The sequence below is a fragment of the Marmota flaviventris genome, chromosome 2 (assembly GCF_047511675.1).
Source record: "Marmota flaviventris isolate mMarFla1 chromosome 2, mMarFla1.hap1, whole genome shotgun sequence".
In the NCBI taxonomy this organism is placed as follows: domain Eukaryota; kingdom Metazoa; phylum Chordata; class Mammalia; order Rodentia; family Sciuridae; genus Marmota; species Marmota flaviventris.
In genome coordinates, this window is record NC_092499.1 from 182,054,515 (window position 1) to 182,081,820 (window position 27,306).

The 27,306-nt window shown below is 46.9% G+C and overlaps 1 protein-coding gene and 1 long non-coding RNA gene across 5 annotated transcripts in view; one reads left to right on the forward strand and one right to left on the reverse strand.

Annotated features, from left to right (window-relative positions):
- Positions 1–383: 383 nt before the first annotated feature.
- Positions 384–25,596, reverse strand: Sla2 (Src like adaptor 2). 3 transcript variants are annotated; one of them, XM_027945102.3, is made up of 8 exons: positions 25,257–25,596; positions 22,267–22,400; positions 17,648–17,747; positions 17,219–17,305; positions 16,449–16,552; positions 2,497–2,646; positions 1,640–1,772; positions 384–1,254 (listed from the first exon to the last, which is right to left on the reverse strand). In XM_027945102.3, exons 2-8 carry the CDS (start codon positions 22,355–22,357, stop codon positions 1,089–1,091), a joined length of 831 nt encoding a protein of 276 aa, XP_027800903.1. In that variant the 5' UTR covers positions 22,358–22,400; positions 25,257–25,596; the 3' UTR covers positions 384–1,088. The 3 variants fall into 3 exon arrangements, with proteins under 3 accessions (XP_027800903.1, XP_027800904.1, XP_027800906.1); XM_027945103.3 differs by having other exon boundaries at positions 22,267–22,412; XM_027945105.2 differs by lacking the exon at positions 25,257–25,596 and having other exon boundaries at positions 17,648–17,857; positions 22,267–22,333.
- Positions 24,112–27,306, forward strand: part of LOC114100407 (uncharacterized) — a 38,016-nt gene continuing 34,821 nt past the window's right edge. For both annotated transcript variants that reach the window (XR_003584069.1, XR_003584070.2), the window contains exons 1-2: positions 24,112–24,292; positions 24,624–24,736. This is a non-coding gene — a long non-coding RNA (uncharacterized lncRNA). The remainder of the gene's footprint in view (positions 24,293–24,623; positions 24,737–27,306) is intronic.

A 27,306-nucleotide genomic window follows, 5' to 3' on the forward strand; every position in this document is an offset into this window, starting at 1 on the left:
TTACCACTTCTGATGCCCCTGCCCAGCACTGAGAAAGGGCCTGGCCCACAGTGTGTTATGCCCCAAAATGTCATTTTGTATTTGATCACAAGATGGCAAGATCGGGGTGGTTGGGAAAGCTTGGCTAGGTTTGAATGATAAGCTACAAAACTAAGGAGAGCTGAGGCTGTGCAAAGAAGTGCTGGCAGGGGTGGTGGGGGCAAGGAGGGTGCTTCATGACCTGGATTATCAGCAGTCCTTCTCTTTGCTCTGGGAGTCAAATGGAGGCTAGACGACCCAGGATCTGCTGCTGTGGTAAGCCGTCAGCCCCTCTGCTCTCCTTTCCCTCATGAGCCACTGTCCCTCCCCAAGGTGTCGCAGTATTCTGATCAAGACTTGTACGGTTCTTTATTTTATTTATTTATTTATTTGGTAGTTGGACACAATACCTTTGCTTGATTTATTTGTTTTTATATGATGCTGAGGATCGAACACAACACCTTGAGCGCCTTACCGCTGAGCCACAACCCCAGACCTTTTATTTGTTCTTGTACAGTTTCTTTAAATGATTTGCTTCTCCTTGGTGCTAGTAGTGGTTTCTACCTTGTAGGTGAGGCTGGTTAGCAGGGAGGTAGAGTGACTTGGTAGGCAGTAGATTGGGTGGTACTGGAAATCCCAAATTTGGGAACTGACTGGGTGTTTGCTTTGTGTGTGTGCAGTACTGGGGACTGAACCCAGGACCTTGCATATGGTTAAGCACCACGTGTGCTCTGCTGCTGAGCTACATCCATGGCCCTTTTTGAAATGTTTTATTTTGGGACAGTGTCTCACTCAGTTGCTCAGGCTGGCCTTGAACTCTAGATCCTCCTGCTTCAGGGCCCCAAGTAGCTGGGATTACAGGCATGTGCCACTGCACCTGGCTGTTTACTTTCTTTGGAGCTCTGGCTCTGTTCTCAACTGCCCTCCACTTGAACTAGAGGTCATAGATAGAGTCATTGCCTGAGAGGAAGTAAATGACTTCTTGGAGCCAAGTGAGGGAGGAGCAAAGGCTCAAGGTGGAGCTGGATGCTTTGCCCCCCGGGATGCCCATGATGAGCTGAGTTGGGGTTCTAAGTGCCACAGACTTGGTTTCCTTTTCGACCTTTGCTTTTAATCTTGCCGTTGTCCAAAGAGGTGTCCTCAGTCAGGCTGATGTAGGAGCTGAGGGATTCCCGGAGCCCTTCACTAAAAAGAGATGCTTCCCCTGTGGCAGGTGCTTCCGAAAACAAGAGGGAGCTGTGGATGGGGAAAGCCAGGTGAGGGAGCTGCCTCCTCCCTGCACTCACCACATGGTCCACTGCTCTCAGAATAGCTCCATGTCACTCTTACTGACAAACTCAAGTACCTGCTCCCTATCAAACCCCATCTGAACCTCTGCAGTCAGAACTCTGCTCCCTCACCTCCTCCTACTTTCCTTCCACCCTAAATGCCTTGAGGTCCATGCTGGCTTTCTCCTTCCTAACAATCTTCACCCCAACATACCCGCCAAGCCTGGAGGTAGAGCTCTCTGACTCCCAGGTGTCCCTGAGCATGACAGACCCATTCTGGGTTATGGGTTCCTAAGAGTGAGTCCTTCTAATGCTTCTCTGTTCTGCTTTCATGTTTCCAGTGGTCTCCTCACCTGTCCAGCTCTTTCCAATTGATTGATGTCCTCTGCACAGTCACTGGTAGGGGGATATCCTTGCCAGGAATTGGGCCAGGCCTCTGTAGTGCACAGGGCTCCTTGAGGAGGCAGCAGATGTCCTCTGCTAGCTCTGAGGAAGAGACCCACACCCTTGACATTGCTGACACCAGCCCTACTTACCCCACCACCACCTGCCCTAACTTGGGAGGGGATATGGTTACCAAAGAGCAGTAGGACCTGAGCCCCAAGCTGTTGGTCTCATGGAGACTTGAGGTGCAGTTACAAGTTATTGTGGGCTGTTTTGGGAGACTTAACTTAATCCACTGAAATTTTGGGTAAATTAATAGACTTCTTTGGGCCCTAACTAATAGTTAGGATCATGTTTTAGGAAGAACAAGCCAAGGGGTGCTCATTTCTATTTACAGCACTGACAGTATCTATTGTGTGGAACTATCCTGCTTAGAAAACTGCTGATCGGTGTTACTAAGATCATCTTCCCTTCTGCCCTGACTCTGACCTGGTTTCTTATTTTCCAGTGCTTTTTGTAAGACAGGCACCAGAAAATGCTGAGAGTCAGAACTGCATTGCACACAAGAACAGCTCAGCCTACTTCCTTTGAGGGGAGCCCTGTCTGCTGTGGGGGGCTTTGGCTGAGGTACCAGCCAAGCTCATATTTGACCTGTAGCTTCTTTATCAGCTTGGGATAAAGACAGTATCTCTGCAGCTACTGGCAGGAAGATGGGGAGGCTCCTCTTGTGTCTGGATATTCTCCAGCTATGAAGTGTCCACAGGCAAACACTCTACCCCCTAGACCCTTATCCAGTGTATTAGGAAAGAAAACAGAAAAGCCATACCAGAGTAATGGTCCACCAGGGCCTGCAGTGAGGGGAAGGTGAGGCGTGGTGAGATGTACAGCCAGCCGTTGTCAAGGCGCTGGATCCTATAGTGTCTGATCCGGTCCCAAGATGCAGGGCGACTGAGTCGGACAGACAGGGAATAACAGCCTGCAGAGAAAGGGGTTCAGGGGTGTTACTGAGGCCCTGCTGGGACCCTGCCTAGCTTGGAAGAAGAAAGAAGCTATGGCCACAGGGCCCAGGCTTTAGGGAATTGTGTAGGGCAGAGACAGGCCACAGACTTGCTTTCTTGGTCATAAGTGACATGTGTATAATAGATGGGGTCTTGTGAGGAAGAGTTGCATCATGCACAGAGCCCCGACCGTACAGGGTCAGTACTGTGTAAAGGAACATATTAAATGTTGGCAGAAGTGTTGTAAGGTGAATATGTGTCCAGTAGATGTCAGCAAGGAAGCAGAGAAACTCCCTTACCTGCTGGTGAAAAGAGAAACTAGTACAAACCACTCTGGAAACAGTTTGGCATTAAGCAGTTGAATTATACGTTCACATACCTTAAAACCCAGCAGTTTCATCCTAGGCATGTTACCTTAGAAATACATGAATATTCATAGCAGCATCATTTGTGAAAACAACCAAAACTGCTAACAGTTCATATGTGCTCAATAGTAGAAAAAGGGGTGGGGTAGAGTGCTTGCCTAGCACTGGGTTCGATTCTCAGCACCACATATAAACAAATAAATGAATAAAGGTTCATCAACAACTAATAAAAAATTAAAAAAAAAAAAAAGGCTGGGGATGGGGCTGGGTTTGTGGCTCAGTGATAGAGCGCTTGCCTAGCATGGGTGAGGCACTGGGTTCAATTCTCAGCACCACATATAAATAAGTAAAATAAAGTCCATTGACAACTAAAAAGAACAGCTGGGGATGTGGTTCAGTGGTTAAGCGCCCCTGGGTTTAATCCCTAGTATGAGAAAAAAAAAAAAAAGGAAAAATAGAGAAAAAAAATGATATGTACACGCATATAATACATAGGATCCCAACAGCAGTTTTTAACAAATTAGGACATAAATGAAAGTACTTTATGAACTTAAGGTAGAACCATTTTTTTTTCTTTTTTTTTTCCTTTTGAATTGCTGCAGATCAACCCCAGAGCCTCACATATGATAAGCACCTTATTTGACCACTAAGCTACTTCCTCAGCCCAGATTCATTTCTTATACCTTTATTTTTGTTGTTACTAGAGATTGAACCCAGGTCTTTGCACATGCTAAGCAAGTGCTCTACCACCAAAGCCACATCCTCAGCCCTTTTTAAGTTTTATTTTGAGACAGGGTCTTGCTAAGTGGCCCAGGCTGGCCTCCAACTTGCCTGCCTCACTCTCTCGAGTTGCTGGGAGTATAGGCATGTGCCAGTACACCCTGGCCCAGATTCATTATCTTAAGTCAAATGGGAGGACAGTACTGAGTGAAATAATAGCAAGAAATTATCAAACTCTATAAAGAGGAAACAACTAATGATAAATACACTTCAAATATTAAAGGGCTAGTCAGGTGCAGTGGCACCCATTTGTAGTCCCAGTGATTTAGGATACTGAGGCAGAAGGATCACGTTTGAGACCAACCTGAATAGTTTGGCAAGACCATGTCTCAAAAAACAAAAAGGGTTGGGAATGCAGCTCAGGGTAGAGCACCCTCGAATTCAATCCCCAGTATTAGGGGGAAAAAAAGACATTTTTTCAAAAAGACAGGTTTATGGGGCTGGGGTTGTGGTTCAGTGGTAGAACGCATGCCTATCATATATGAGGCACTGGGTTTGATCCTCAGCACCACATAAAAATAAATAAAATAAAAAATATTGTGTCTGGGGCTGGGGATGTGGCTCAAGCGGTAGCGCGCTCTCCTGGCATGCATGCAGCACGGGTTCGATTCTCAGTACCACATACAAACAAAGATGTTGTGTCCGCCGAAAACTAAAAAATAAATATTAAAAAAAAATTGTGTCTGTCTACAACTAAAAAAAAAAAAGACAGGTTTAGAGTAAAAAGACTTACCACAAAATAGGAAAGTTGGAGGGGCTACATTAATATTAGACAGACAAGGGCTGGGGTTGTGGCTTAGTGGCAGAGCGCTCGCCTAGCATGCATGAGGACTGGGCTCGATCCTCAGCACCACATAGAAATAAATAAAGATATTGTTGCCACCTAAAATTAAAAAATAAATATAAAAAAATATATTAGACAAAATTCAAGACAGAATTCAAGACCAAGAATATTATCAAAGATAAAGAGAGACACATCAAGAAGGCAAAAATCAAGCCAGTCCTGGTGGTGCATGCCTGTAATCCCAGCGGCTCAGGAAGCTGAAGCTGGAGGATTGTGAATTCAAAGCCAGCCTCAGCAACTTGGCAAGATCCTAAGTAACTTAGCAAGATCTTGTCTCAAAATAAAAACCAAAAAGGGCTGTGGGGCTGGGGTTGTGGCTCAATGGTAGAGCACTCGTCTGGCATGTGTGAGGCACTGGATTCGATCCTCAGCACTATAAAAATAAATAAAATAAAGGTATTGTGTTCATCTACAATTTAAAAAGTTTTTTTTTTCTTTTAAAAAGGGCTGGGGATGTGGCTCCATGATTAAGCACCCCTGGGTTCAATCCCTGATACAAAAAAAGACAAAAATTGGCCAGGTGCAGTGGCTTGGGAGGCTGAGGCCAAAGGACCATAAATTCCAGGCCAGCCTCAGCAACCTAGTGAAATTCTGTCTCAAAAAAAAAAAAAAAAAGTGGGGCTGGGAATATAGTCTAGTGCTTGCCTGATTGCCTGATATTTGTGAGTTCGAAGCTTTTGGTTCCAGTACTTAAAAAAATGAAAAAAATATTTTTTGTTTTGTGAAACAGGGTCTTACTAAGTTGCTGAGGGCCTCACTAAATTGCTGAGGCTTTCCTCGAACTTGGAATCCTCACACCTCAGCCTCCCAAGTTTCCAAAATTACAGGTATGCACCACTGCACCCAGCAGAAAGAAAAATCTTAAATCTGTATGCATGCAATTACAGATACTCAAATACATAAGAAACAAAACTAGCTGGGTGTGGTGGCACATACCTGTAATCCCAACGACTCAGGAGGCTGAGGCAGGAGGATCCCGAGTTCAAAGCCAGCCTCAGCAATGGTGAGGGGCTTAGCAACTCAGTGAGACCCTGTCTCTAAATAAAATACAAAATAGGGCTGGGAATATGGCTCAATGATTGCGTGCCCCTGCATTCAATCCCTGGTATCAAAAAAAAAAAAAAAAACTAACACAATTGACCGGAGAAATCATAATTTGAGATCATAATTATAATTAAGGATTTTAACACTCATCTCATAGTAATTGATAGGAAACAAAATCAGTCAGGATATAGAAGACTTGAACAATATGGTACAATCAACCAATTTGACAATTGAAAGCCTACACCCAATAACAAAACATTTTCTTTCAAATACACTTGGAATATTCAAAATAACCATTAGTCTGGGTCATCAAAACAAAAACTTAAAAGGATTTAAATCATTAAAAGTATGTTCTTTGTGTGGACAAGCTGGTGCATGCCTGTAATCCCAGCAACTCGGGAAGCTGAGGAAGGAGGATCAAAGTTTTAGGCCATATTGGGATGTGTAGCTCAATGGTAGAGCACTTGCCTTGCACAGGGACCTGAGTTCAATCCTCAGCACTGAAAAAAAAAAAAAAAAAAGTTACAATAAAAAGTATGTTCTCTAACCTAACAAAAAAATTAGAAATTAATAATAAAAAAGATACTTGGTCCATTGGGGGTGTGGCCTCAGCCGTAAGACGGTATGTTTATCATGTGCAAAGCCTTGGGTTCCAGTGCCAGTGCCACAAAATAAAAGCCAGGATATGGTGACACATGCCTGTAATCCTAGTGACTCAGGAGGCTGAGGCAAGAGAACTGCATTCAAGGTGAGCTTTGGCAGCTCATCGAGGCTTAAGCAATTTATGAGAATCTGTCTCAAAATTTTAAAAAGGGTTAATTGAAAGAAGGGGCGGGGGCTGAGGTTGTAGTTCAGTGGTGGAGTGCTTGCCTAGCATGTGTGAGGGGTTCTATTCTCAGCACTGCATATAAATAAAAATAAAGGTCCTCCAATTACTGACAAAATATTTAAAAAATAAAAGGGGGTGGGCCAGGCATGGTGGCACTCACCGGTGATCCCAGTATCTTGAAGGCTGAGGCAGGAGGATCCCAAGTTCAAGGCCAGCCTTAGCAATTTAGTGAGACCCTGTCTCAAAAAAACAAAAAGGGCTGGGGATGTAGCTCAGTCGTAAAGCATCTCTGGGTTCAAACTCCAGTACCAAAAAATTAAAAGCCAGGTGTAGTGGCGCCCACCTGTAAGCCTGTATCCCAGCTACATGGGAGGCTAAGTGAAAATTTTTAAAAGGGCTGAGGAAGCCAGGTGTGGTGTCATACACCTGTAATTCCAGCAGCTTGGGAGGCTGAAGCAGGAGGATCAAAATTTCCAGGTTACCCTGGGCATTTCAGTGAGACCCTGTCTCAAAATAAAAAATAATGTAACATTCAGTGGTAGAGTGCCCCTGGGTTCAATTCCTGACACACACACACATATACACACACTTTTGCAGGCTGCAGCAGAATCAGTACTTAAAGGGACACTAGCTTTAAATACTTACTTTAGAAGAAAAATATAAAACTATTTAAGCTTCCATCTTAAGCTAGAAATAGAAGAATAAATTTATGTAGGAAGAAATGAAAAAAATAAATGATACAGAAAATAGAAAAGAATCAATGAAACCAAATATTGATTCTTTGAAAAGGTACATCAAATTGATAAAGCTCCAGCTAGGCTGAGCAAAATAGAAAAAAGAACACAATTTACCTATATCAGGAATGAAGAGGGATGTCATTAAATCTCAAAGACATTCAAAGAGTAATAAGAGTATATTATGAACAATTTTATGCCCGTAAATTCCACCAAGTGGACAAATGGACAAATTCCTTAAAGGATACAAATTGCAAACACTGAATAGGAAATAGAAAATCTGAATATTCTATATATATTGCAGAAATTGAATTCATAATTTTAAAACCTCCCACAAAGAAAACTCTGGCACTAGAACTGGGCACAGTAATCCCAAACACAAGAGAGGCTGAGGCAGGAGGATAGCAAGTTCAAGACCAGCCTGGGCACATGTCTCAAATTTTAAAAAAATGGTTGGGGAGATGTAGTTCAGAAATAGAGCACTCTGGGTTCAATACCCAATGTGAAAGCAAGGAATGGAAGAAGGGAAGGACAGGAAAGGGAAGGAAAGAAGGAAGGAAGGGAGGGAGGGAGGGAGGGAGGGAGGGAGGGAATAAATAAGTTAGTTCTATTAAACATTTGAAGATGAAGCAGGGGGCTGGGGATGTGGCTCAAGAGGTAGCGCGCTCGCCTGGCATGCGTGCGGCCCGGGTCTGATCCTCAGTACCACATACAAACAAAGATGTTGTGTCTGCCAAAAACTGAAAAATAAGTATTAAAAATTAAAAAAAAGAAGAAGCAGGTTGTGGTGGTGATGTCTGCCTTGTAATACCAGCTACTCAGGAGGCTGGGACAGGAGGATCTCAAGTTCAAGGCCAGCTTCTGCAATTTAGTGAGACTTTACCTCAGAATAAAAAATAAAAGGGGCTCAATAAAGCTGAGTGGTAAAGAAGCACTCCAGGGGGCCTTGGAGTTGTGGCTCAGTGGTAGAGCACTTGCTTAGCATGTGTGAGGCACTGGGTTTAATTCTCAGCACCACATATAAATAAATGAATAAAATAAAGGTTCATCAACATATAAAAAGAAGAAGAAGAAGGAGGAAGAAGAGAAGAAGAAGAAGAAAAAGAAGAACTACTACTCTAGGTTAAATCCTAAGTACAAAAAAATAATAATAAAGAAAGAATTAATAGCAGTTCTACGTAAACTCTAAGAGGAGGGACCACTTGCCAACTCGTAAAGCTACCATTGCCTTGATATTAAAACCAAGCAAAAACATCACAAGGAAACTATAGGCTAATATCCCTCATATATACTTGACAAAAATTCTTAAAGTGTTAGCAAATTGAATCAGCAACATATGATCCTCCTGAGTAGCTGGGACTATAGGTACATGGCATCACACCCAGCTCCCAAACTGACTATATCCCAGGAATGCAAGGTTGATCTAAAAATTGAACATAGCTGGACACAGTGGTGCATGCTTGTAATACCAGCAATTTAGGAGGATAAGAGAGGAGGATCACAAGATCCAGACCAGTGAAGTACCTGAACATAGGCTCCGAAGGCTAATTAACCCACCTGAATTAGTCACTAAGACCTCACACCCTTGGGCAACTGGTTGAGACCCTGTCTCAAAACAGAAAATAAAAAGGGTTGGGGATGTGACTTGGGAGTAGAATGCCTCTGGATTCAATTCCCAGTTACACACACAAAAAAAATTGAACATAAATGTAATTACGAGGTTGATTCAATAAAAGAGAAAAAAGATGATCACCTGAAAGAATGCAGAAAAAATGTTTTAATAGAATTAAATAACCAGCATGAACAAAAACTGAATATAAAGTATATTATTTTGGCTGGGTATGATGGCACATGCCTATAATTCCAGCAGCTTGGGCGGCTGAGACAGGAGGATCATGAGTTCAAAGCCAGCCTCAGCAACAGTGAGATGCTAAGCAACTCAATGAGACCCTGTCTCAAAAAAAAAAAAGTTCAATCCTCAGTACCAAAAAAATAAAATAAAATAATAAAGCATATTAGTTGGGCTACTCAGGAGCCTGAGACTGGAGGACCTCAAGTTTGAGGCCAGCCTCAGCAATATACTGAGACCCTAAAAGAGTTAGGGATGGACTGAGGTTGTGGCTCAGTAGTAGAACACTTGCCTGGCACGTGTGAGGCACTGGGTTGAATCCTCAGCACCACATAAAAATAACTAAAAGTCATTGTGTCCATCTACAACTAAAAAAAAAAGAAAGAGGGATGTAATTCAGTGATAAAGCACCCATGGATGGGTTCAATCTCCAGTACCAAGGATAAAGAAAAAAGGGAAGAAAATGTATCAGTGGTGGTGTGGCTCACGGGTAGAGTACTTGTCTAGTATATGTGAGGCCCTGGGTTTCTTTCTCAGCATTAAAAAAAAGTATTAGTATATAAGTTTCCTATTGCTGCTGTAACGTACTACCATAAATCTGGGCATGGTGATACATGCCTGTTATCCCAGTGACTTGGGAGGCTGAGGCAGGAAGATCTCAATTTTGAGGCCAGTCTCAACAATTTCCTGAAACAACTTATTGAGACCCTGTCTCAAGATAATAAATAATGCCAAGTGTGGCAGCACATGCCTGTAATCCCAGCATCTTAGGAGGCTGCAGCAGAAAGATCACAATTTCAAAGCCATCCTTAGCATCTTAGAGAGGCCCTAAGCAACTTGGCAAGACCCTGTCTCAAAAAGTGGGGGGCGGTGGCTGAGGATGTTGCTTAGTGGTTAAACATCCCTGGGTTCAATCCCTGGTCTTAATTAATTAATTAATTAATTAAATTAAGGTGTCAGCATGAGTTATGATCCTTCTGCATGCTCTAGAGGAGAACTCATTCCCTTGCCTTTTCCAGTTTTTAGAAGCCACCTGCATTCCTTCATTCAGAGCCTCTTCTTCCATCTTCCAAGCCAGTGACACCTTCCAATCTCTAATTCTGACTCTCCTGCCTTTCTCTTGTAAGGATCCTTGTGATTACATTGGGTACATCTGGATAATCCAAGACCATCTTCCCACCTCAAAATCCTTAACTTGGTACTGGGGATGTAGCTCAGAGGTAGGACACTTGCCAAGCATGTGCAAGGTCCTGGGCTTGATCCCCAGAACCTAGGGGTGGGGGTGGTTCATAAAACAATAATTTTAACTTAATCACATGTGCAAAGGCTGGCTGGGGATGTAGCTCAGTGGTAGAGTGCTTGCCAAGCAGGTGTGAGGCTCTAGGTTCAATCCCCAGTGTCATAAAACAATTGCATAAACTATCTTTTGCAAATAAAGTAACATGTTCACAGGTTCTTGGGATTAAGACTTGGACATTTCGGTGTGTGGGGGGGACCATGGACATTTCTGATACTTCCTCTCAACCTTATACAGAACATCTGAGAAAAACCTACGTCATACTGAATGAGAAAGACTAAAATTTTCCTTTTGAGATTGGAAACAAAGCAATAATGTTCTCATCACTTCTAAATAATATTGTTAGAGATCCTAGCAAGTGCAACTAGGCAAGAAAATAAAAGACATATGGAAAAGAATTTCCTTTTCTTTTTTTAGCACTGGGAATTGAACGCAGGAGTGCTCTACCACTGTGCTGCAAAACCAAGTTTTTTTTTTTTTTTTTTTTTTTTTTGAGACAGGATCTTGGTAAAGTGCTAAGATTGGCCTCATACTTGTGATCCTCCTGCCTCAGCCTCCCAAATCCTTTGGATTATAGGTATGCAACACCACTCTTGGCTTGGAAAATAAATAGTAAAAATGTTTTTGCTTCCAGATAAGACGATCCTATATAGAAGAAAATTCTAAGGAATCTACCAAAAAAAAAAAAAAAAAAAAAAAAAAGCTATTAGAACTGCAAAGTGAATTTAAAAGGTGAACAAAGCTGGACACAGTGGGCACATCTGTAATCTCAGTGACTCAGGAGACTGAGGCAGGAGGATCACAAGTTCCAAGCCAGACTGGGCTAACTTAGTGAGACCCTGTCTCAACAACAACAACAAAAAAGGGTGTTGGAGATGTAGCTTAGTGGTAGAGAGTCCCTGAGTTCAATCCCCAGTACCACAAAATAAGAATAAATGATGACCTGAAGTCAATATACTTTAAGAAGTATGTATTAAGGGGTCTCCTTTTCTTAGTGAATTCTCTTTGACTCTGGGAGTGCCTGGAACTCTGTACCTTTAAGAAGAGTCTCTTCTGGGCTGGGGTTGTGGCAAGGCCCTGGGTTCGATCCTCAGCACCACATAAAAATAAAGGTATTGTGTAGAACTACAACTAAAAAATAAATATTTTTTTAAAAAGAAGAAGAGGAGTCTCTTCTGGAGCTATGCTGTGACCCTGGAAAAGCTGTGCAATTGAGAAAGGGCGAAGTACCTGAACATGGGCCCCGAAGGCTAACTAATCCACCCGAATTAGTCACCAAGACCTCACACCCTTGGCATGGTTCTTCAGCCATGACTCTGATCAGAGTCACCACAGTTAATAGAACCAGAATGGGGCAGGAGAGGTGGCGCTTGCCTACAATCCCAGTTACTCAGATACTGAGGCAGGAGGATCACATTGGAGGCCAGTCTGGGCAAATTAGTGACACACTGTTTCAACAACAACAAATTTAAAAATTAAAAGGGCTAGGATGTGGGGCTCAGTCCCCAGTGCTGGTGGCGTGAGCAGAAAGGGTGATAGATACACTGCAGATCTGGCTGGTGGGCTCAGGATAAAAGGCCAGCTCTGCCCAACCCTCTGTGGGAACAGCTTACCTATCAAGGCTATTTGTGACTGGCCCTGCCACCCCACCTGCCTGGTATCCCACTGTCCTTCCTGTGTGATGCATGCTCCCAGCCAGTGCCAAATACCTGCTTCTCTCTTCCAGCCCCAGGACATCTGCTTTATAACCCAGACCCCCTGGACTCAAATTCACGTATTGTAATACCCCTGCTGGGGCTGGGGGTGTAGCCCAATGGCACAGTGCTTACCCAGCATGCATGAGGCCGTGTGTTTGAGACCTAGCACTGGGGGAAAATATATAACTATATATATGAACTGTGCTGCCCATGCTCACTACTGTGTCTCCAAGGCATACCATCCTTTCAGATATTTTTTTGGTATGGGGAAGTGAACCCAGGGGCACTTACTCACTGAGCCACATCCTCAGCCCTAATTTGTATTTTATTTAGAGGCAGGGTCTCACTGAGTTGCTTAGCACCTCGCTGTTGCTGAGGCTGGCTTTGAACTCAGGATCCTCCTGCCTCAGCCTCTGGAGCTGCTGGGATTTTAGGTGTACACCACTGTGTCTGATGGGATCTTGCTTTTTATACTGCTGAATCCCTGCCCTTTGGAATAGCGCCTGGCAGAGAGTCAATGTGCAATATCTGCTTGTTGAATGAATGTTTCTCCATTAATCACACAGACAGAGCCATGGCTACAAGTAGTTTTAAGGACCCCTTGTCACCATTTACACTCCTATTGCTATTTATAAGCACAGATGGTATTGGGAATGATTTTTTTAAATTAATTAATTTATTTATTTATATTGCAATACTGGGAATAGAACTCAGAGCCTTGCCCATGTTAGGCAAATGCTCTATTACTGAACTATATTTATAGCCTTTTTAAAATTTGGATCCAGGCATTTACAACTGTAATCCCAGTGGCTCGGGAGGCTGGGGCAGGGGAATCGCGAGTTCAAAGCCAGCATCAGAAACTTAGCGAGGACCTAAGCAACACTGTGGGACCCTGTCTCTAAATAAAATGCAGAATAGGGCCAGGAATGTGGCTCAGTGTTTGAGTGCCTGAGTTCAATCCCTGGTAATCCCCCCAATTTAGTAAGACAGGGTCTTACTAAATTGCCCAGGTTGGCCTAGATCATCCTGCCTCAGTCTCTCGAGTTGCTGAGATTGTAGGTGTGCACCCTCTTGCACAGATGGGACTGGTCCTTGAAGGCTTATTATCATTTCATTGTTTGGAGCAAAAACACATGGTGCATTTCCTGGATCTGCTAGCCCTGGGTACAGAAGGCCTCTTGGGACCAGACCCTACTGAGACAGCATACTGGGAACACACAGGCCCACGTGCTGGGTGTGCTGGGGGGCAACTGTGGTTTTGTCCTTGGCAGTCTGATGCTTTAAACGACCTGGACCTTCCCAGTTGGGGTGCAGTCTACCCCAGCTCTCCATCCTGTCTGCATATATAGGTATGCTCACCTACTGACTCATTTATTCAGTAAACATCTTTTGAGCACTTACTATATGCTGGACACTGCACCAGGCCCAGACACAGGTATGATGAAATCATCATCCTCTGGGGAAATAAGAGCTGTCTTGCCAGCATATCCCACATCCAGGGTTTTCTTTAACGGTCCTCATTTCTTTCTTGTATTTATTTATTTATTTATTTTCAGTACTGGGGATTAAACCTAGGGGCACTCTACCTCTGAGCTGTATGCCCAGCCCTTTTTATTTATTTTGAGACAGGGTCTCACTAAGTTGCTAAGGCTAGTCTCAAACTTGTGATCCTCCTTCCTGAGTACCCCGAGTCACCGGGATTGCAGGTGTGTGCCATCTCACTCCACTAGTAGTCCTTGCTTTGGATATTTAGTTCCTGTGTCTTTCTCATCAGATAATATACTCAGATTTTAAGAAATAAATTTACTATAGCTACAGAAGAGGTCTTTGTAGGATGCTACGGGAGAGCAAAGTGTGACAAACAGCATCTGGAGGTGACTTGGAATGTGTTATGAAGGACAAGTGTGTGTTTGCAAGGGAAGCAATGGAGGAGAGGCTTTTCAGGCTGGGAGAGGACACTGTGTCAGGAGGAAGCAGAGGAAAGAACCAGTACTCACAGCACACCCGGTGGGCAGAGGGCACCGTGGAAGCCATGCGGGGCCTAGAAAGGGACCCACCAGGAAAAAAGGGAACGTGTAAGGTCCCAGATTCCGGAAAGCTTTGGGGGCTTAGGCAAAGTCATATCCAGGACCTCTGGGATCAGCTGTTCCAGTGACGCTGGGAGGAGGTGTGAAGGATCAGATCAGGAGCCGTGTGTAACAAGTAGGTCTATCACCTGCCTGAACTTTCCCTGCTGAGATGTCCAAGAAGCTGATGGTCTCAAGGATACTGACCTTCAGACCTCCCTGTCTGCTGCCTGAGGACCTGAGTCCTGACTTAGCAAGCCTAATGCAGAGGAGAGGCTCAGGAAGTGCTTCCCACCTCACCTTCCTGATGTCCCTGCCTGTTCTACGTCTATAAAGGAGACTGATGAGCCCCCCAGGGGGCAGAAACCATCAGTCTCCCTTAAAGTACCCAACACAGAACAGGCATAAGGACAGCAGGAAGGCGAAGTGAGGGGTGCTGTTGGGACCTGTCCCTAACCCCGGCACTGACCTCTGGCACAGTCCTGAGATCTCCACAAAGTTGCTTAATAACCGAGGTCTTGGGCCCTACTTGAGCCTAGAATAAGGCTCTCCATAGGCCTAGAGCAAGACTAGGTGAGTCCGAGGACTCTGGGGAGATGCAGGACCTCTCCTCGTCCTCAGGCCTGATTGCTGCTCCTGGGAGCTCAGGGTCCCAGACCCTCCACCTTGGTCTACATAGACTACAGCCCCTGCAGAGTACCCTTCCAGTCTTTGGACTTTGGCCCCAGGAAAGCTAATTCTGCTGTCACTGACTCAGTCAACAGTTAATTCTCATTGTATAAACACAAGATGCATAAGGTGAGAGTAAAAGACATTGTCTAAGCCTAGCAGGAGCTTTCACAGAGCCACGCCCCCAGCCTGACGTTGTCTCCTTATTTCCTTCTGAATTCCCTAGATTAGAACTATTTTTTCATACTTAAGAGAACAGCAGAACCATCCAGAGAGCTTAAAAAGGAAGCATATTTCTGGCCTCTGTCCCCAGCAGCCTGAATCAGTAGGTGGGTGGCAAGGCCCAAGAACTGATGTTGCTGACCAGTTCCCTGATGTCTCCTATACGCTGGGATCTGAGAACCACCATCTCATGATGTTGCCTGGGCCCCTAGAACTTTGCTTTCAAAAACTTTTTTTTTTTTTTTTAAACCACAAACCACTGAATAACATTTTACACTGTGACCCAGGACACATTTACTTATAAATAAATACCTCAAACAAAAGTTGCCTGCAGCGGTGTTTGCAGCGGGTTTGCCCAGCCTGGCCTGCACTGCCAGTTTCTAAATCCTGCCCTGCTCTCTCTCACTGATGCTGGCTGTACCTCAGAGTCCCCTAGGGGTGGGGGCACACTTTCATTTTCCAAAGCCCAGGATGAATTCCTGAGTAATTTAAATCAGAAATTAAACAGATGGCTTGCAGGCATCCAGAGTTTCTAAATCTTCCCCTGGTGATTCCACCCTGCAGCCAAGGTCCCCTCTGGGTGAGGGGACCCAGCTGTTATTATTTTATCATTATTATGTATCTATCTAGATAGATATCTATAGATATATATAGGTGGAGGTTCTGGGGATTGAACCCAGGGCCTTGTGCATTCGAGGCAAGCACTCTACCAACTGAGCCATATCCACAGCCCCTATATGTCTCCCTTTTTGATGAGAGCTGCACACTGAGGCATCCCCTTTTGCAGTTGCCTACGGGGACCTTAATCCCAGCAATTATGTGGATCCTTGAAGATCTTTATGGATTCCTGTGGGCTTTCTCCTTTACAGTTGACCATTTTTCTCTTGTATATGTGTCTTCTTTGGAAAGGGCAGAGTGACCACAAGGGCCAGTCACCTGATTCTTGGGGCTGAACCAGGCCAGAGAAAGGGTAGGGTAACTGAGCACAGAGCACTTCCTGTGGCTTCTCCAGCTGGCTCACCCTGTTGGTCTGCAGGGCCGGTCCCCATCAGCACCACTGCTGTGGTTTCCTGTTCCCAGCGGCTGCACAGGGGCCATCCTCCTGCCCCAGCCAGCTTATGGGGGCGGGGGTGGGGTTGCTGTTGTGGCCAAGATATTAGCAGGAGGGGCTGGAAGAGGTCAACCTAGGGAGCTCCCTAGGGAAGGAGAAAAGAGGCAAAGATATATTGGATGGGGCTCCACGGGGAGACTGAGGTAGAGGACTAAGAACCCTGTGACCCTGTCACAGTCAGTTCAAATAAGGGCAGGCCCTGGTCTACCCTCATTCCTGAGTGACTCTTTCCTAGGCTGTTTCTACACAGGAGGGCTGGGGCCTTTCACCCACCTCTCCTGCTCTGACTCTCCCGGATGAGGAAGGCCCCTCCAGGGTTCCCAGGCAACAACAGCAGTTCCTCCGCCTTCTCCCGGCTCAGGCCCTCATACAGCCACCTGGAGGAGGAAGGGCAAGGAGACTGGGGATGGGCCATGAAGATCTTACTGGAACCCTCCACTGCTCTGTGTGACCTTGGTGCAGCCCCCTCTCTCCCTTGCACTCTGGGTCTCACAGTTCTCTCTGCACCATGAAGAACAGGCCTCAGGGACTCAGATCCCCTCCAGTTTGTCCTAGCTATAGGGGCGCAGGAGAACAACCAAGGGGTCAGTTGGTGTTTTTTGCTGCAGGCCTCATTCCCTCTAGGGTGATCCCAGCCTCTCTCCCACCATGGCCCAGTCCCCCAGCACCCCGTATCTCTCCTCTTACCTTTCCAAGTCCTCATCTTCTTAAGAACTGTCCCCATTTTTTTTGCCTCAAGACATTTACAGACTGTGCCCACCTCTCACATATGCCTCTCACACTCTCCACCACTAGATCCTGGATGCTCTCCAGAGCCCCTGACCAGGACACCTCCTCTGGGGGGCCTTCCCCAGCCACCTCCCCAGGCTCCTGTCTCAGGGCCAGTGGTGCTGGGATCTGCTGCTCTCTGCTCCTGCCGAGCAGAGCCTGGGCCTGCTTCTCACTCCCCAGCTTCACTCAGTGTCCGGCTGGGGGTGGCCATGGGGGAGCAGGCTTGTGGGAAGGAGATCCCCGAAGGCAGGCAGGGGTGAGAGTGTGTTCACCTGTGGGAGACCTTGGCCACGTGCATGCTGGGGACACTGTACTCTCTCCCTGAGACTTCTGACAGCACTGTCCACCAGTCTCCATCCCTGAAAGAGAAAGCAGAGAGGGCACCTCTTTCAGAAGGGTCAAGACCCTGGGACTGCTTACTTGGGGTTCACACGGATCCTCTCAGCTGACTCCTGCAGCCACCTGTTTCCACCAGCCAGTCCCGACCCCTCCTGGACAGGGTGGCTAGCAGATGGCATGAGCCAAAACTCCCTGTTCCAAGGCCCCAGCCCCTCTGTCTCTCCCTGCAGGTAGTCAAGCTGCTTAAAACCCCAGACAGGGCCATGATCACCTGCGAGGTTTTCAGAAAAGGCCTCAGGCTTTTTCTGAAGCACCTCTCCCCTTTTAGTGCATCTCCAGGTGCCCAGAGCCCACAGACTTACTCAGACAGGATGGTCAATGGCTCTCCTAGTCTCAGAGATGGCTCAGTCTGGCCGCCTGCCGGGAAACTGCCCAGAGCCACAGCTGTGGCCTTGCTCTTCTCTGGATGGAGAGATAGACAGTCACTCTCCTGGTCAGCATTCCTTCCAGACATCAGGTCTAGTGACATCTGGTCTGGGTCTGGCTCCCTCTTTCACCCTCTCACGGGCATCCTGCAGGAAGGCCACCTGGAGTCTGAAGTTCTTCCAGGGGGCTCTGTTGAGCTTGGGGGTGCCCAGGTAGTTCTTGGGGTCCTCATGGGGGCTTCAAGCTCATGTACCAAGAAGAAGGTTTTGAGTTTCTGAGTTCAAAGAGGAATGGGGCTCCTGGTTATGACTCCTTTTTAAATTTTTTTTTGTAGTTGTTGATAGACCTTTATTTTATGTATTTATATGTGGTGCTGAAAATCAAACCCAGGGCCTCACACGTCCTAGGCAAGGCCTTCACACATGCTGAGCCACAACCCCAGCCCCTATGACTCCTTTTTATATACAACTCTTCACAGAGATTTTTTTAATATACAAGGGATTGAACCAAACAGCACTTAACCACTGAGCCACATCCCTTACCCTTTTTTTTTAATATTTATTTTTTAGTTGTAGTTGGGCACAATACCTTTATTTCACTTTTTTATTTTTTTTATGTGGTGCTGAGGATCAAACCCAGGGTCTTGCATGTGTGAGGCGAACGCTCTACCACTGAGCCACAACCCCAGCCCTCCCCTACCCTTTTTTATTTTGAGACAGGGTCTCACTAAGTTGCTTAGGGCCTCACTAAGTTGTTGAGCCTGGCTTTGAATGTGATCCTCCTGCCTCAGTCTCCCGAGCCACTGGGATTATGGGTAAGGGATGTGGCTCAGTGGTTAAGTGCTGTTTGGTTCAATCCCTTGTATATTAAAATCCCTTGTATATTCACCGTGCCACGCTCTTCACAGAGATTTTGATGAAGTAATTCTGCTGCTCAGAAACTCAAAACCTACGACCCTAGACTGCGGATGCAGCTCAGTGTTAGGGCGCTTGTCTGGCATATAGAGCCCTGGATTTGATCCCCAGCACAAACAAAACAAAAAACAAAAACAAAACTCCTAGAAACCCTAAGCAAGTATGAGTGTGGTCTTAGCTTCTGATGATGCAACAGGTACTATGAGTGCGCATGACCTCTGAAAACTGGGGAAGGAAACTCAGGCCAGGCTAGCAGCTGAGCCTGGGTCCCTGGAGCCCTGGGGCAGGCATGGCCGAGCACCAGCCCTGAGCACTCACTCTTGGGAGACAGGAGAAAAGGACTGGAAAGTGAAAGCCACCTTCCCTTCCACTGTGGGACCCCACTGCTCCCCTCATTCCTGGTCCTGTTGACTTGTTCAGGCTTGTGGAGGGGCCTGTGAGCTGACAGATATGAATAGGCTCTGTAACTCTAGGGTGCTGTGCTGCCCAGGGCAGTAGGAGGAGGTCTATGCTGCCCCCTGAGAGGCCGTTCCAGACCCCTGTTCCAGGCCTAACCCAGAGCAGGTGCCACACTGGAGTTGGGGGCTGCCAAAGTTCTAGGCCTCCTCCCCACTGTCACTCTCTGAGCACCTGTATGTCCAGCCCAGTGAGGGCTTTCAGTCAGCCCTCCTGGATGGTCCTCTCTACTCAACCCCATTGTGCAGGGAGGTCTGGGGCCCTGACAGGCACTCAGAGGAGAAGTGAGAACACAGACTCTACACCACGCCACCCTGGCAGGAGGAGAAGGGCTTGGGTAGAAATGTATCTCTCAGGAGGGGCTCCATCTCCTTAGGAGGCTGAGATCTACACAGGGGAGTTACTGGCCTGGGAATGGTCCTGAGGATGTGGTAGCCAGGAGGCCCAACTTTGAGGCTGAGCCTCAAGCAGCAAGTAGCTCTCTTAGCACATGACTAACATCCCCCACCCACCTCAGGGATCAGCCAATCCAGTCTAACAAGACCCCACTATGTATGCAGGGACTTCTAGGTCTGAAAAACTTGCCTTTAGTGGTTTCTGGAAACTTCTTCATTTGCATCCTACCCTGCTGATCCTTTCTAGGGATGGTCCCTGAAAGACTTGTTAGCACCTAAATGCATTAAGCTATTAAAAGCACAAGGTCAGCAAGAAAAATTCATTGGTCTCCTAGATGTTCCTGGAGGAGTTAAGGTCTGAGGACTCTGAGATGCCTTTGAGATGGAGTTGGTCTAGACAGGGAGAGGCAGACACAGATGGACAGACAAGGACCCAGAGGTTGGGAGGTGGCTGAAGGGTCTCTGCCATGGGTGGCCAAGGGAAGAGTGAGACTGATTTCAGAATGAACATTTTCCCACATGTCCTCAAAGACACCCCCTGAGATAGATCCCTTCGGGGGGGTGGGGGGGGCGCTCCTTAGGAACCAGGTCTCTCTGTCTCTGAGTGCTCTTTGTAGCACAAGCCTAGCCAGCCCATGGTGCAGGGAAATGCCTGCTGCTTGAGTAAACAACACAAGTCTTACAGAGGTCACTCGGCAAGAATGGAACAAAGAGGCCTGGAAGGGCCCCTCCTGTTTCTGGAAGGCCTGACCCTCTTACAATTGTCCCCACTCAGACTGGCTGACTTGCTTTCACCCTTCACCTCCTCAGAAAGCCAGCCCTGACTTGGCCCTCTGCGCACAATCTCAGAGTCTCTCTGAGCATGCAGTTGCCAAATTGAACACAACTGTCATTATTGGTTCACGGTTTGTTTCTGGGGCTCAACTGTCCCTAAAGACAGAGACTATGCCTGCCTGTTCATTGCTGTGACTTCAGGTTTTGGCACAGGACTGGTTTGCAGTTGAGCTTCAGTACGCTTAAGAGGGAGGCTAAGTTGATGGACAGATAGCTCCTGGAGGGAGTGACCCCAAACTCACACTCCGGCTGGGACAGGGGCAGATCTACTGAGAGGTCTTCCTTTCCTTCCTCCCTCCTTCCCTGGAGATACTATGCCAGGGAGAGCTTGGCTCACCTAGGGCCCCACAGGCAAGGAGGGCCCTGTACAACAGGAGTGGTCACCACCCTCAGTAGCCCTGGGCATGTCTCAGAGCAGCCTCAGGACGCTGCCTGTGGCTAGGCTTGGAGGAAGCCAAGGTGGAGGTTTGTGGTTTGCAGGTCTCTTTCTGCAGGGCCTCTCAGTGCAGATGGTAGCTACAAGGAGGCAACTGTTTTCCTGACCCAACAGGAAACCTCTGGGACCTAGGGTGCCAAGGCCTGTGGGCCTGGGAGAGGCAACCATTAGGGAAATAAGGGATTCAGGCAGAGGAGAGGGAAGGAAGCCCTGCACCATAGGGGAATTTTGGGGTTGGAGACAGCTCCTACCCAAACCTTGATACCCAGACATCTTAGCTTTGCAGTCTCTAGTCCAGCTTAATTGCCCACGTCCTTCTAGAAGCACGGCTTGGCTTGGAGTGATCTTGTTATCTGTGAGGTTAATTCTATGGGTCATTGTGGCTTGGCCACAGTACCCAGATAATATTTGGCCAAACACCAGTTTAGATGTTGCTGTGAAGATACTCTTAAAAAAAAATTAAATTGGTAGACTGAGTAAAGTGGATTATCATGGGTGAGCCTCATTCAATCAAGGGCCTTATGAGAGACGCGCAAGGTCCTTTGAGGACATGGATTAGTTCTGCCTGTGGATTGCCATTGGACTCAGGACCATAGCACCGATTCCCCTCGGGTCTGTAGCCTGCTTGGCAGACTTCAGACTTGACAATCCCATACTCACGTGAGCTGATTCCTAACAATGGATATCTCTCCCCCACCATCCTATTGGTTCTCTTTCCTTAATTATTATTATTATTATTTTTTCATGGTACTGGGGATCAAACCCAGGGCCTCATGCTAGGCAGGCGCTCTACCACTGAGCTACAGCCCCTGCCCCTAATACTTTATCCAAACTCCAAATCAGGATGTGATTTGAGAAAGGATTTATGGGATGTTTCAAAGAACAAGAAATAGACCAGAGGCCATGGTTTTGATGTAAAAATACTAAAATTTCTAGGATATTTAAATTGCCCAACTGTTTTAAAAGCTGGTATTTTTAGTCAGAATTGTCTTAGAGAATCATGGTAATAGGCTCAGGATACATACTGCAGGTGCTATTTTATTTTTCCCACCAGTAAGGGAGCCCTGATTTTGCATCAAGTATTTCACAGTTCTTCTGAGGTCCAGGAGAATTTTCTGCAGTGTTGGAAATGTCTTATATTCTGTGCTTTCCAATAAGGTCCATTAGCTCTATGTGGCTACCAAATCCTTGAAATGTGGCTCATGTGACTGAGGAACTGAGTTACTTTTTTTCCAGTGCTGAGGATCTAACCCAGGGCCTTGTGCATGCTAGGCTTGAGCTCTGTCACTGAGCTACGCCCCAGCCCCTCATGTTTTCTCCTTTATCTGGCGGTTCAATGTTTCTACCTCAAAGTAATCTCCATAGGAGCAGGGCCCCCACCTTCATGGCTCACTAAGAAGAACAGTAGGTGCTGGGTCTATACCTAGTGATGTGCAGGTGTTGCCTGTCATGAAGGCACAGAGGTAGTGGAGTGTGGGACTGTGCAGCCTCATGCTGCCTGCCTAGGCCCCACAGCCTACCTGCTTGCATGAGCTCAGGTCCTTGGCCTGGGACAGGAGGGCTGGAACTTGGGCTTGGCAGGGTTTTCCTTCGGCTGGGCAGGCTTCCCATCCTTCCTCAGCAGAACTGTTAGAAGCACACCACCCAGGGAGACCTGAAAGAGAAGCTGCCATGGGGACAGAGCATATGGCTCCTGCTCTGGTCTCAGATACCCATACCCATCTCTCTCCTACTGGGCCCTGCTGATCTCCTGGAGAGCTTAGGGGAATGGCCTTTCCCCAGGACCAGACTCCAGCCTCCTCCTGTAGACCCAAGGCTGCCTGCAAATTGCGAAGCTGCTTTCTCTGCATTCCCTCTCCTTTAGGCTGCAGCCATGCTCAGTTCTTTGCTCCTGGGCCTTCCATGACTGGCCTGCCCTCTCCTCCCCTTTCAGACCTATCTGTATCCTGCCCTTTCCTAGCCAGCTCTTCCTGAATCCTCAGACTTTGCTGATCCTCCCTTGAATTCCCGTGGCCCACTTGGAACCACTTCTCAGACGTGGGCTCGTGTTCTACTACTGTATGGGAAGGGAAAGGGGCCTGACAGTGAGCTCACTCCAGGCACACCAGGAGCCACAGCTAGGGTCAGGGTGGCAAGTGGAGTCAGAGGGTTTGGGGATTAGTGTCAAAACAATCAGAGCTGACATTGGACATGTTGTTGTTGGTGTTACAGGGCAGAGTAAGATGCCAGGGAGGCTGTATGGCAGTGACTTGCAAGGCTCTGGGCAACGGGCTGTCAGACTACTTCCTCTCTTGGTGCCTCCTTTTCCGCATCTGAAAAATGGGGATTACAACACCCAGCATATGGCTCCTAGAGATAATTCCCTGAAAAACCTACCCAGGCCCTACATTTCCTTTCTCTTGTCCTGAATGTCACTTCTCAGAAGCCTCTAACTTCCTGTTGTGTTCCTTACAAAGTTATTTTATTTTTTGTGGTGTTGGGGATCAAACTGCAGCCTCACACATGCCAGGCAAGCTCTCCACCACTGAGCCACATCCCCAGCCTCACACTCAAGTGCTTGATCTGCCATTATCCTACAGTTCCATGCTCCTTTCCCCAGCATCCAGTGAGACCCCCACAGAAGGCACTGGATACCCGTTAACTAAACGAACAGAAATGATTATTTCTTTGGACAGGTGTCTTGTCCTTAGAATAATTCACATTCCCAGGTTCTAGAGTGATGCTGATCTTTCCAAACATTGTGTCAAAATGTTGGGGGCTGGGCTGAGTTCTGTATTTTTTCTTGGATGGTTTTATGCTTTTCAGTAGATTATGCCAGTCTGTTTTCCTTTAGCTGGCGTTCAGAGTTTTTGCTCTTTAGCAAGGGTGGGGAGTTAGAGAGGGGAACTCACAAAATGGTGTGGTGACATGGTGGTCACCTTCCTTGCTTTTGAACCCCACATTGCCTGGATGAAAACCATGCCCATCACGTCTGTGGCCTCCTGGGCCAGTCTTCTCTGAGGAGTAAAGATCCTGCCTTTGAGGATGGAATACTTGTGCCAGGTCCCTGCCCTCTGTTCTCCAGTCCCATGTCATCAATGGGAATCATAATACTTGTCTGCTGCTGCTTCTCCATGCAGAGCTCAGTGTTCAGAGACAGGAGCAAGATGGGCCATCACTTGGCACATTTTCTACTCAGTCTTTTTGGATCTGGCAGCGTTGGAGTGAGATGGTGCTGGGTCCCTAAGCGCTAGGGCACCATTTCAGTTTGGTTCCTCAGAGTCCCTGCTGCCCCAGCCCGTCCTTACCCCTTGGGTATGAGGTACAGGACAAATGCTTCACTTTCCATCTGACCTGGGTAGCATGGGTGACTTATTCAGACTTGCCTGGTCTGAGCTGTGTGTCCTTAGACAAAGCAGGGATCCTAATATTGACTCCACAGGGTTGTGAGGAGAAGGGGAGGAGCTTGGCATGGAGCAGGTGTCAGTAAGGCTTAGTTTCCTTTCCCCTCCTTCAGCAAGACCACAATCATCAACTGCAATCAACTCAGAGAGGACTTCTTTGCAGGTGGGGCTGGGGGATGGGCGCCAGGGCAATAAGGGAGCTGCATGCATGCTGGGTCTGCAGCTTTCTCCACCTGATCTGGTTCAGGCCAGGAAGCCCCTGAGGCAATATGAAGACCAGGTGGCAGCAGGGCAGGCCCAGGAGAAGGAGGTGTGGGCTGCAATATTTATAAGAGGAAATCGAATCATTAACCACACATACTTCAGCAACTTACTGTGTGCTAGGCACTTTCTAGGGGACCTGTGTGAGTGGGTGGCAGGAAAGAGTAAAAGGCAGCTGAGATCAGCACACTGCCCGGCTTTGTTCTGATCATCCCACTTGAGTCTCATTTCAGATGCAAGGACCAGGGCCCCAGAGGATGACCTCGTGCTTGGGCAGCTGGTTAGTGCAGAGCTGGACTACTATCCACTCTTCGGTGCCTGTGAAGATCATTTTTCAGCAGTGGGGGTAAGAATGAGGAATTTGGATTAAGCCAAAGGGGGGCCTCTTGCTCTTTTTCTTTTTGGAGTTGAGAACAGCATCCAGGGCCCCACTGAGGTACACTCCCAAACCCTTTCCTGCTTTTTCAACTGAGAATCTCACTCTTTTGAAAGATCTGGCAGCTGGGGGTGTTTTCAGAGAGGATAATCCACAGCCCTCTTACTCAACTGAATTTGAAAGACTGTGGCCCAGAGAGGGGCCAAAAGTCACACAACAAGTAACTAACCAAGAGGGGTCTAGAACAGGCAATGTACAAAAACAAGCTGGAGAATAAAATAAATCTCTAGGAGGTGGTCAAAGTGGGAGAGGGGATCTTAGTTCCTTCAGGGTCCCAGAAACCACCTCTTACAGTCCCAGTAGAACCACCTCCCCTCCTCCTGGAACATTTGCTTCCTAACTGTAAATAAAGCCCACTCCCAGCCTTGGAGGGCATCACTCTTCCTCATCTATGCTGAGCCCACCAGGAAACAGAAGCAAGTATACTTACTAGTTTCTTGTCATCAGAGACTTGGGCAGGACATCAGCTAAAACCATGCTTTGGCTGGTCAGCTTAGGGCTTTGGGGGTCCCTTCTGGAAATCTGCCAATGTCCTTGGTCCTAGGCCACCCAGAACTCAGACTCAGAGGAACTTCAGAAGGACTCTTGATATCAGAGTGGGTTAGTTCAGCATCTATCTTGTGATCAGCAGTTTGTACTCCAGGATAGGACAGGGACCCAGGCTCCTTAGGGACCCCAGATTGGGCAATCCTCACCAGCACAGCAGGACAAGGCAGGTGGCCTAGGGATCTGTGACTGTCACAGACACAGGCATGCCTCCTCTGAGCTCTGGCTCCTGTCTGCAGATTGTGGTTCTCACAACCACTCGCTTCCTCTGACGGCATCAGAGACCATCGAGGAGCCACCTTGCCCAAGTTCCTGTTTCTAGGGTAGCAGTGGCTGCCTCTGCATGATCCCAGAGCAGGAGATTCTTCTCTGGCTTTGTGGCTTGGTCCGGGTCTGAGAGAAATGAGCAGGGGTTTCCCATGCTGGCCTGACCATAGTAATCACTGAAGCAACTTAATTTTAGTACTACTGTTTCTGGGATCCTTTCATGCCTTCTGAATTTAGGTTGTCAGAGGAGAAGCCTAGGAATTAAACTTTAAATATTCCAAGAGAATCCTTTGGTAAGTTTGGGAAGCACTGCCTTCCCACACTTTACTTTTTTGTGGTGCTGGGGATGGAACCCAGGACTTCATGCATGCTAGGCAAGCGCTCTACCACTGAGCTGCATCCCCAGCCCTAAACTATAGATTCTGCCTTAGTTGGTCTGAAGTGGGGCTCAAATTTTGGCATTTTTCTTTCTTTTTGTGGTACTGAGTATAGAACTCAGGAATATTCTACCACTAAGTTACATCCCAAGTCCTTTTTATTTTTTGAGGCAGGGCTTCACCAAGTTGCCCAAGCTAGGCTTGAAATTTATATCCTGGTGCTTCAGCTTTCTGAGTAGCTAGGATTGCAGGTGTACAACACTGTGGGCAGCAAGATTTTGCATTTCTTTCTCCCTCCTTCCTTTTTTCTTCTCTCCCCCTTTATCTTCTTTTGTTCTCCATCTCTCTTTCTGCATCTCTTTTCTCTTTATAAGTAATTTAGATGGGCACGGTGGCGCACACCTGTGATCCCAGCGGCTCGGGAGGCTGAGGCAGGAGGATCACAGGTTCAAAGCCAGCCTCAGCAATATTGAGGCACTAAGCAACTCAGTGAGACTCTGTCTCTAAGTAAAATATAACAAAAGGGCTGGAGATGTGGCTCAGTGGTCGAGTGCCCAAGTTCAATTCCCGGTACAAGAAAAAAAAATATTTTTTATTTGGCAGTACTGAGGATTGAACCCAGGGGTGCTCTACCACTGAGCTACACCCCCTGCTCTTTGATCCTTTTTAGTTTTTTGAGACAGGGTCTCACTAATTGGTCCGGGTTGACTCTGAACTTGCAATCCTCCTGCACCAGTCTCCGGAGTACCTGGGATCATAGGATAGGACAGGGATCCATGCTCCTTAGGGAGCCACTGTGCTCACTTGAGATATTGCATTTCTAGCAGGCTTCCAAGACGATATCCATTGTGCTGGTCTGGGAATTACACTTTAAAGAGCAAGATCTGGGAGCTGACGCTATACCTCAGTGGTAGTTCTACCACCAAAGTACTTAACATATTTAAAGTCCTGGGTTTATTCTCCAGCGGGAAAATTCCCCTGGGTTCAATCCCCAGTATTGGGTGGAAATCTCAACAGTATTTCTCAAAGTATGGTATCAGATCAGCAGCCTCAGCATCACCTGGGAATTTGTTAGACATGCAAATCCTCAGTTCCCATCAGATCTACTGAATCAGAAATGCTGAGGTCAGGGCCCAGGAATGTTGCTTTTTTTAAAAAAAATATTTTCATTTGTAGATGGACACAATACCTTTATTTTTATGTGGTACTGAGGATTGAACCCAGTGCCTCACATATGCAAGAGAAGCCTCTTCCACTGAGCCACAACACCACCCTCCCCCTAAGGTTTTC